Genomic DNA, 11,096 nt, shown 5'->3' on the forward strand with positions numbered 1-11,096 from the left:
GAACTGGTCTCAGACCAATCGACCCGATCCGAGACCAGTTCTTACATTTTAAAAATCAAAAAAACCTAATCCAGTTTCGATTCTTGACTTTTTGACACCGAATTGGACCAGATCGATTGATAAAACATATATATAAAAAATTAATTTTTAATATTATATAAATTATTTTATATATATAATTTTTATGTATAATATATAATATATATAATTATATTAACACTTTATTAAAATCGAAAAATAAAACCAAAGTAGACTTCAACTATAAAATCAGAAAGATGGATTTAGAAGAATAATCGGTTCAAAAATAATTTTTAAAAATATAAAATCGGTACATGCAAGTCCAGTATCAAAATTTCTTGAAAACCGAATTGAACTGAATCGATCAGACTCAAAACCAACGCCCATACAGCCAATGAGCAAGTCTTTTGTGAGGGCGCGCGAACTTCTCGCTGAGAAGAACTAAAAAAAACACCCAATCGTTCGTTTTCTACGTTGATTCCATTATGTCCGCAAGATTATCAGATCCCTCACTTCTGTCTCTCCGATACGTTTCTTAAATTTTTCTCTCTGCCTGTGTCCCTTTGAAGGAAGTCTACTGTATCGCAGTTGCTACTTCGAAACTCCTCGGCAATCTGGAAATGTCGGTGAGTTTATTTATTTGTACGTATACTAATATATTTGTCTATTATTTTTCAATTATTTGGGGGCCTTAGAGCCGTCGCGGTTCGTAGCTCATTACCATGGCCGAGTATAGATTCAATCGACGCCAATGACTGGATGTTAGAGATCTCTGTGTTTTGGAAAATATGAATGATTCAACCGATCCATTTGACTATTTAAATCGCTTCTTTTCGATCTACATTGAGCACAGACACCACAATTTCATTTTTTTTTCTTCTAATCCTAAAAGATTCTGCTCACGAGGTTTGTTTATCACCTACTGCATACAGATTTCTATCGCTTAGTTGTTGCATTTTCATTTTGAACATAAATTGAGCGACATCAGCTTTAGACTCGAAACATGGGGCCGAAGTGACAGATATCCGGGTGGACATTTTGTGCCATTTTGATGGGAATAGTTAACTAGGTAGGTGGTCGGCAAGGTGAAGTGAGGTAATTTTCCATTCCATTGCATGGTTCTGAGAAAATGTTTGTGATCTAGAGGTGTTTGAGAGGCTGTGTTGATTTCTATCTGAGGGTGTAGAACCTCTGCGTCTTCTGGTATGGTTCCATACAGGTGTATGGATCAGCTTAGAAAAAAAATGTGGTGCATTTATCTATATCTCAAGAAAAATTTCCTCTACTCAAGCAAAGCTAGACTCATCAAAGTCATATTTCCTCGAAAGTGATATTTTCTTTTCGGAGTTGTTGTTTTTGTTTCTTTTCTCACACAAGGTGGCATACATTCTGTTTTTATGGGTTCAAGATGATGAGATTTTATCTTACAAGAAGACTGTCATTTCGATTATGTTTTCCTTGTTAAGTAGCAACTTAGATACAAACAGGCATACCCATGGAATTAGTTTACCTTTCTAATTGAAGCGTGTGTAACATGAGATATCCAGCGTGTGTAACATGAGATATCCCAGACAGTCATGGATATGTGTTCTTATGTGGGATGTGTTTGTTTCTTGAAGATGTTCTGCCATTTTAGAGGGTGGATAACCATGCCAATTCCCATTTCATGTCATGCACTAATTCAATAAATAAACCAAGCGTTTTGATGATACATCAAACCAAGAGTAAACAAGCTACTAACTATAGGTAAGCTGGGCCCTTCAAAGGGCGTGATGCTCAAAGTTAGATCATTATACAGTGTTTTATCCCCCTACAATAGGGACTCATTCTCAGGGAGGAACATTTGGTAGAACAAGGCACCTACAATAGTGCTCTTTTTTTTTGGATAGTTTGCTTTAGTAAAGATCCTCAAGTTGGAATTTTTTTTTTTTTTTTTTTGATTGGCAACGGGAGTCTGAGAACAGCGTCCTAACTAATCCCAGGGGTGCACAGGTCCTCGACAAAGAGTTTTCTACAAGTGCATCTCGGGTAATTTAAGAAGAAAATCTCCTAGTCCGATGGCCCCAAAGATTGTTTGTTGTAATGACCCGGCCCTATAATTCAGGTTGGAATATTGATAATTTTTATTAGGCTTAAATTATATTTAATGGGCCATATTGGAGTTTTAATTAGGCTTAATAACTAGGTTAAATCTCATTTATTATTTATTGAAGGAGTTAGACTCATTTTAGAATTTAAGGATCGGCCATTAGAAATTTATTTCCATTTAAAATCACTACTGATTGAAGTTCCCTACACAGTCTCAGTCACTCTCATGTACTAAACGTGCACCTACCTTTTCAAGCCTAGACCTTTTGTTTTTAGCTCTCTTTTTACCTTCAGCATATCGTAGCCTCATTTACTCCACCATGAAACATGGCAAGGCCACCATTGTCTCTTTCTCCCTCCTAATCACAACCACCGTCATCCCTCCATTGCACCGTAATCAATTTTGTGTTAGAAGTTGTAGGAAGCAACACTACAAGGTAAGTAGCTTGATCATAAATTAGGATTAGCATAGGTAAGCTAGTTATATATATCATTATTAAAGCTAATTCTTTGGAAGCCAATGTTTATGTATCACGCATGTCATGATATTTGCAAGCATTTCATTCATCATATTTCATTCCGCATATTATAGTTATGTATGTAGTATGTATTTCATGCATCTCAAGTTGCATAAAACGCGTAAGCTTTCATAAGATTGAGTGTAAGATAAGCTTAGAACAATTAATCAGATGAGCATTTTCATGCATGGTACCAATGCGATTTATGGGTGAATGTGCAAGACACAGACTCAAGTGTGATCTGACATAGTATGCCAGAATACCATCAGCGACTCCCCTTGTGGCCGAGGGATGTGAGGCCGGTGCATAACCTTGCACACAGGGTTAAGTGTGTTGGACAGTTAGATAAGTCAATTAATCCAAATAAGTTAGATCATTCAGATCAGTCAATATACCAGAAACATTTTCAAGTCATGCATGTCATCAACATGAACAATCATAATTTTAATTCTTAGCATGAAATATTTTATGAAAACATTATGTTAAGTATGTTTACGTTATTATGAATTTCTTACTAAGTCATCGACTCATTTTAATTGTTTTTATGTTTTTAAAACACTCTAGGTCAAAATATTTATCAAAACAGAGCTGCAGGATGAGACTTGGTCTAGAGAGGCGTAATAGAGGCCTAGATCATGCATAGAGATTTTACGTCATGATTTTGATAGTAACAAAGTTTGAGAAATTTTAATAAATACTTCCGCATACTCTCATTTATGATCTCAGTATTTTTATTAAAGAATGATTTTATTTGTTATATGGAATCTTTGTATCTGGCGTTGCTTTAAGAAGAAAATTTTTAAGTCACGGTCAGTAGTAGCACTTCGGCTCCTGAGAATTTTTAAAAGTGACTTTATAATTTAACTGTGGGGAGCGGGGTGTTACATTTGTATCCAAGGGGATTTGAACCTCTGACCTGGGGAGAGTATATTCCCAAGCCCAACGCCTTTACTGCTTGAGCCAACCCTTAGGGGTTAGTTGGAAATTTAAGAAAGAGAAATACCATAACGATGGATTGATTTTGCTTGTGTAAAAGGAACCAAGGGCCTAGAAAGTCCAAAATTCTCAAGAAGGGCTCTTAGAAATTGAAAAATGATTGATCATCTTTTATTGCATTGTGAATTGGCTAGTGCTTTATGTAATTATATCTTTTGTTTGTTTGTGTTATGCCTTGTTGTGTGGTAAACCTTTTGACATGCTGGAAAGTGAAGTTTAGTTGTCCTCAAAGTGAAAACTTCAGAAGATGATCCCATCTTGTTTGTTGTGGCGTATTTGGATAGAAGAAACAGCTGAAGCTTTTAGGATTGTGAAGATGATGGAGAACCTCTAGGATTTTAGGAATTTTTTCAAAAGTATATAAGTTTGGCTAGTTTGGATTGAAGTTCAGCCCATTAGGGTGGTTAAGGGATTTAGCCCTTGAAATATTAAGCAAGCCTTAGAATTTAATTGGACACTAAAAATGCTCCAACCCTATAATTAGAACCCAAATAAGGACCCAAGGAGAAACCTACTAAAACACGGCCCAACTCAAGACCCAAAAGCCCAAACCCGATAGCATTTCCTCAAACCCATATATAAGCTCCATGCACGGGAGGCCCCAGAACCAACCTCCTTCCTCCAGACGGCTCCTCCATTCAACCAAAGCCCAACCTCCCTCTGTTATAACCCGCTTTTCCTCCAAACTTCGAGCTGTCACGAATTTCTCTCAATCCAACCGCCATTTTTTTCCACCCGATTCCCTCCATTTCTTCATGTATGAAGATAAAATTTCGTGTGCCATGTAACACCCCGTTCCCGTAGGATAGAGACGTTACTAACAAACATAATAAAATGCCCGGTAAAAAGACTCATTACTCTGAAATACCTTATTTATTGAAAGAAACTTAACTGAAAGGATATAAATAGTCTTGAAACTTGAAACTGAATAAAGCAAAACATGAGCTAATCTTAAACAAGACTAATTATTGAAATGACATAAAAGAAACTTAATCCTTGTGTAAATGACACTTATTCATCTCTAAGTCCTTATACTAAATCTACTCCTGGCCATCCAGCTCTGCATCATCATAATCACCATCTGTGGCAATCAACATAGAAGAAAACAAAAAGACAAACAACAAAAATGAGTCGAATACTCAGTAAATAATACATCATACCGTAAAATACTATCTAGCTTAGCATAAATTTGGTTTTTAAAGCCTTATCATAACTTTCATATAACATTCATGGATTAACATGGGTGGAAACACTCATAATCATGGCAAACATGAAGCGTGAATGCATGAGTAACTTGTTTATCTTGAATTGTACTTATTTCATGGTGAACCACGCTTGAGTCCATGGCACCACATAACTTGTCATGTAGTGAAACACGCTTGAGTCCGTGTTTCACTTAACTTGCATAACATGAAGTGAAATACGCTTGAGTCCGTATTTCACTTATCCTGCTTGACGTGGAGTGAAACACGCTTGGGTCCGTGTTTCACTTATCTTGCTTGACATGGAGTGAAACACGCTTGAGTCCGTGTTTCACTTATCTTGCTTGACATGGAGTGAAACACGCTTGAGTCCGTGTTTCACTTATCTTGCTTGACATGGAATGAAACACGCTTGGGTCTGTGTTTCACTTATCTTGTTTGACATGAAGTGAAACATGCTTGGGTCCATGTTCACTTAACTTGCATGACATGGAGTGAAACACGCTTGAGTCCGTGTTTCACTTAACTTGTGGTAACCACGCTTGAGTCCGTGGTACCGTCTTAGCATAACTGTGGTAAACACGCTTGGATCCGTGTTAGCTTAAAATGTTTATCTTTCTTGATGCATGATAATTTTCTTGGACTTCTTAGACTTTTCTAGCATGGCATATTCTTGTACATGGCATGACATAACATGATATATTCTTGTACATGGTATAGTATAGCATGACATGGCCTAACATGATTTAATCATTTTATGACATTTCATGGCATGCATGATCTTAGAACTAATGAACATGTCATACATGATTAGGCTATTTATTACATGGCATGCTTGACTTAAGTTATTGCATGAACAATACATGGCATATATGGTCTAAGTACTACATGAATGAAGCATGCATGATCTGGCTATTTTAATTCATAGAATACCTATCTTAAATTATTATATGATCATATCATGATTTCCATGTGATTTTTGTAACATTCAATCCATCAATCAACAATCCGTAAAAGCATAACGTATATATAGGCTTACTTTCATGTAAATCATCGTAATTCATAGAAGTTCGTGAAAGCAATCTAACCTTGACTTGGCTCTTAGCGCAACGTAGATAACCATCAAAACCATATCATATTATCATACCCAATTATAATATTTACATTACGTGTACATTTATATGATCATACTATTTACCTCTTAGCGCTGCTTCAGAAATCTCACGTCGTAGCTCGTGACCTATACGAGGCACTAGACGTTACTAATCTTTCTAGAAAACGTGTCGTAGCAATCTAATTACTTAAAATCTTACCATAGAGATAATTTAATAAATAAGTAATTAATAAAAAGAATAAATATAATCATAACATAACTAAATAATTTCTAACTGACTTAACCTAAATTCTAGGTTCGTATGTTACATGCCACCATCTCCATACTCTACTAGTGCCATGTAATGATCATGAGCATGCACATCTCTGAGCGATAAAACTTCTACTATCATCCAGTAAAGTAGCATAAAATTCCTTCTTCTCACCCGTCAAACAGTTTCCAGTATTTTAGTGAACCATTTCACCTTGTATATCCCCAGGATCATCTCTATGGTGACTCCTTAATAATCCAACGCTTGGAAACTTGTCGTTAATCTACCACCATCGGAAAGGAAGTTATATGGAGAGAAAATGCTTCAACTTAATAAGAACGTGCAAACAACTCAAGAAAAGTTTTTTGTTTTGCAAATGGTTTTCATTTCAAGGGAACAAAGTAGATTTAGCATGCAAACTGCAGCTCCAATTAAAATACACTTGCCTCATAGTTGTGATACATTTTTAAACATTGAGAGTTGGGCCATGGTCTAGTATGGTCCAATTTCTTTTGTTTCATCATTCAAATATTCAAGTTGATAACATGTGAATTTTTTGAACTTCTAAAAGCAAAGAGGGCCTTCACTGCAGCTTAGTCTTACCTGGCTTGTTGATGCCTTTTAGCACGCACCAGTATAATATGGCTTCACATACTGGAGTTTTACTTAACTACATGCCTATGCTATGTTCAAAGTACCTAGCTTGGACTTCTTTGTGTTAATTTCTATTTGCTTCTTGCCTGTTGATGCTTTTAAAGCTTTCTATTTTACTATAACCTTGAAAAGCACCTTATGCATCATTTTTTCATGCAGGTCCCTGCAGACCGTACTGATCAAGGGATTGCAACAGTTCCCCAGTCAGCTATGACACCAAACTGGATAATCAATGTTTCAGATGTGAGGAAACAAAACTTAGGCATAGCACTGGCTACCGCTTTTGACATTAGAGCTGCTGTTCCTGATCTGGATATGAGTAGCGAAGATTTGATTTTCTTTTTGGATTGTGGAATGCAAATATTTTCTTTTAGAAATTTTCAGGAACATCATGAATGGTACTTATGCTAGAAGTAGTTCCAGTAACAGAGTAGGAATAATTATGGTAACATTGGCTTCAAATTCATACAAGGTCTTTTGAGGTTATAAATGATTCAGGAATTTGTTTCCTTTATTTACTGTTATCTTTTAAGAACTTAGGCTGTATGTGGTTATATCCTGAAGCCAGTTCTCAAGTGTGTCAAGTGTTTTACAGTGTAAATAGTCGAAACTTGATTTTGGTGCTGTAGGCCTTTGGGGAAAAAGTAACCAAATTTACTTCTTCCTTTACTCCATACACAGATAAGAACAGTTGAGGTCAGCAACATTTCACCAGCTGTTTCTGAGAGAGAAATCAGAGAATTCTTTTCATTTTCTGGTGATATTCAATATGTTGAAATGCAAAGGTAAGTGCAATATAATTATATGTACATTAGAGTTATATGCAAGCAACGACTTTCTCAAAAAAATTGATTGTACTTTTGCCAGGGAAACAGATGGGACCCGGCTTGCTTATGTTACATTCAAGGATTCACAGGGAGCAGATACAGCAGCACTACTGTCGGTATGTTTATCCAGGATGATGGCAGTTGATCTTCTAATTCTATATTTGTGCAGAAATTTTTTTAAGGCAATTATGTGAGGGAAGGCATGAGATATTTTATAACGAGCTCAACAACCCCTTACTGTTAAAAGCCAAATAGTACAAATACCAAAACTCTGAAGATTATACCATTGGCTAATTTAAGTGTTAGTACTGTGTTATTCTCAGTCCGACATTATTTTGTCTGCTTAGGAAGTGTAATAGAGGCACTTCTCTGTTTATCAGGAGTGAGACTTAGGGCTTGTTTGGATACTTGGAGTAACTTAGAATTCTGTAAATTGTAGTGAAATGGTCTGTGAATAGTAACGAAATGATTTGAGTTAACATGTTTTATTGGATTTTGAAAAATGAGAGAAAAATGTGGAATAAAATATTATAAAGTTAAAAAAATTATTTGAATATAATTTTGTAATATAATTTTTGTTTTGAAGTTTGACAAAGTTGTATTGTTTTGAAGTTTGTAAAAGTTGTAATGATTAGGTAATCAAATGATTAGATGATAAAGTTGAAGATCTGAAATTGAAAAGTGTTTTGTATTTAAGTGATGTTTCAGAAGGAAATTGTGAGAAGCTTTGAGAATTTCTCATCTCATCTCGGTACCCAAACTTGCCCATCTTAAGTGAATGTGGTTGCCACATTGCAAAGAAAGCTTGGATGTGTCAACCATGGATGTCTTTCTTAACACTAATGCTTGTAGGATAGGATATGGACTTTATTCTTTTAATATGTATGTGATTATTCTCATTTGTTGACTCAGGGAGCTACAATAGCTGATCTTTCCGTGTCTATTACACTCGTTGAGAATTATAATCTACCCCCTGAAGCTATATCACTGAGACTGGTAAATCCCATAGCTTGTTCTTAGTTGTATCTTTATATCTGTTTATCATCAAGGAAGATCTTCACTCTAGAGCTACTCATGATATGTGAATGTAGTGGAATAGTGCTAACAGAGTGCGAGCTTGTTCTTTCAGATGTTTTAATGCGTGTAATGGCTATTCATAGAATATCTTACTTCAAGAACACAAAATGCTTCTGCTTTCTGTTAGTATTTCTTGCTTCTACAATAAACATACTTTAAACAAAGTGCGAGCTTGAAATTGAACTAAAAACAAAAACATTTCTAAAGCATTTCCTTCTTCCTGAACTTCATATGCATTCTTTGTTGAAGGACAAAAGGCCAGTTGCCACTGGTTCTGTTGTTCAGAAGGCTGAGGATGTGGTGAGCACCATGCTTGCCAAGGGTTTTGTCTTGGGAAAGGATGCCATTAGCAAGGCTAAAGCCTTTGACGAACAACATCACTTGACATTAAATGCATCCGCCACAGTTGCATCCATTGATCGTAAAATGGGCCTGAGTGAGAAGCTAAGCATTGGAACAGCTATAGTCAATGGAAAGGTGAGAGAGATCGATGAGCGGTTCCACGTATCTGAGAAGACGAAGTCTGCCATTTCTACTGCTGAACTTAAGGCAATCAGTGCAGGATCTGCAATTATGAGCAATCATTATGTATTAACCGGAGCTTCGTGGGTTTCAAATGCATATAATGCCGTTGCAATGGCAGCTGATGATGTGACCATGATGACCAAGGAAAAGGTTGGAAAGGCCGAGGAGGAAAAAAGAGAGATCATTTACAGGGAAAGGACAGGGATCGTCAATCACTTTGCACAACTCCACCTTGATGAGTCTTCTGCGTTGGAGCCTCCAATAGTTCCAGTCAGCTCAGCCGATGATAATAAGCTCGAAATCATATGACTTCGGTGGATTTTTTCTACTCCAGTATAGTTGAACTACCTTTTTAATTTGACGCGGAATGTGCTTCATCACGAAGATTCTATGACATGGATTTTGCTTCTGCAAAAGTAAATAACATTAAGTGTAGGTTTGGGGTTTCAGATAAGACACAAAATTATCATTTCATCTCATCCCATCTTATTTTTAAACATAATTCAAATAAAATTTTTTTTTAAATCAATCATTATAACGTATTCAAACTTTTAAATAAATAATAAAAAATAATTCAAATTTTCAAACAAAAATAATATTATAAAATTATATTCTTATAATGTTTTTACTTTAAACCACCATTTTCAAGCATATCCAAAAAATCATAAATAAGTAAGCATGGTAAGAGAATATCATCAATCAATGAGTGCATACAATAGCAATAAGAAATGCAATGTTCACACGGCATATACAAACATTATTTAAGGTAGGTTGAGAGTTTACTTACAGAAAATTCAAAGAGTTAACAAATAGCAAGCCGATAATATATTAAACAATATTAGATGAAGACACATAAAACCCTAATTCGAGTGGATGCATGTGTGGGTGTGTCCTCTCTAGGGTTTACTCCATCGTGGCTCATGAACTCGATTTCATGGTTAGATAGGTTCCTCATGCATTCGAATTTCACTCATATGGCCAAATTCTATAAAACAATAAAAAATTAAAAAAATAAAAAATAAAAGAAAGAAAAAAAGAAAGAAATAAGGATCATAGTTCAAATTCAAGATGGTGGTTGTGGCCTTCTTCCCTTTCAAAATCTCATGCTTCATGTGTATAATGCTAGTGGTGGATCGATCCTTCCCTTGAGAAGAAACCCTAGCCTTTCCTAAATGTGCATGGGCAGAAGAAAGCACGAATCCAAACCCTTTTATCATCATTTGCACTCAAAGTGACCATGTCTGTGTGTGGATAAAGATGGGCATATGGTTCTTACCATGGTTGTTCCTTCCCCTTTGGTAGATTTAGCACTTCCTTCTTCACTCGTGAGATCGGTTGGATGAAGGTGAAGGGTACATATATGGTGTTTGTTTTGTGAGAAAAATGGTGAGAAAATATGTTGCCGCCAAACCCCCACTAGGGATGTAACAGAGACTTAGAGCATCGGGACATGCAACACAAGGCTTCAAATCCCCGTTCATAACAGTTAATATGTAATGTATCCTAAAATGAAACTAGCAGTATACAATAATCACAGCGAAATAAGGGTAATTAGTTATACCTTATGCCAGAATGAACTAAAACACCCCAATAGCATTAATAACCATCATAAGTTCAAACTTAAGGATAGCATTTCTTTAATACAAAATACTTAATCCAAGTTCCATGGTTAGATCAACTCTTTCATACACTTTGAAGTATGAAGAGTCAATGCCTATGAGCATCAAAATTATATCTAGTCTTCGCTCAAGGTCTAGCACCTCTTCAACCATCTATATCCAGCAGTCCTTCTTGTTCTCTTCTACCGGTCCTAACACAACTTCTATC

The 11,096-nt window shown here is 35.9% G+C and overlaps 1 protein-coding gene across 5 annotated transcripts; it reads left to right on the top strand.

Annotated features, from left to right (window-relative positions):
- Window positions 1-330: 330 nt before the first annotated feature.
- Window positions 331-9,746, top strand: LOC122308909 (binding partner of ACD11 1). 5 transcript variants are annotated; one of them, XM_043122186.1, is made up of 7 exons: window positions 331-644; window positions 951-1,113; window positions 7,000-7,083; window positions 7,522-7,625; window positions 7,708-7,783; window positions 8,580-8,663; window positions 8,994-9,746. In XM_043122186.1, exons 3-7 carry the CDS (start codon window positions 7,051-7,053, stop codon window positions 9,576-9,578), a joined length of 882 nt encoding a protein of 293 aa, XP_042978120.1. In that variant the 5' UTR covers window positions 331-644; window positions 951-1,113; window positions 7,000-7,050; the 3' UTR covers window positions 9,579-9,746. The 5 variants fall into 5 exon arrangements, with proteins under 5 accessions (XP_042978120.1, XP_042978122.1, XP_042978118.1 ...); XM_043122188.1 differs by lacking the exon at window positions 951-1,113 and having other exon boundaries at window positions 331-660; XM_043122184.1 differs by lacking the exon at window positions 951-1,113.
- The last annotated feature ends 1,350 nt before the right edge of the window (window positions 9,747-11,096 follow it).

The sequence above is a fragment of the Carya illinoinensis genome, chromosome 5 (genome assembly GCF_018687715.1).
Source record: "Carya illinoinensis cultivar Pawnee chromosome 5, C.illinoinensisPawnee_v1, whole genome shotgun sequence".
NCBI lineage: Eukaryota > Viridiplantae > Streptophyta > Magnoliopsida > Fagales > Juglandaceae > Carya > Carya illinoinensis.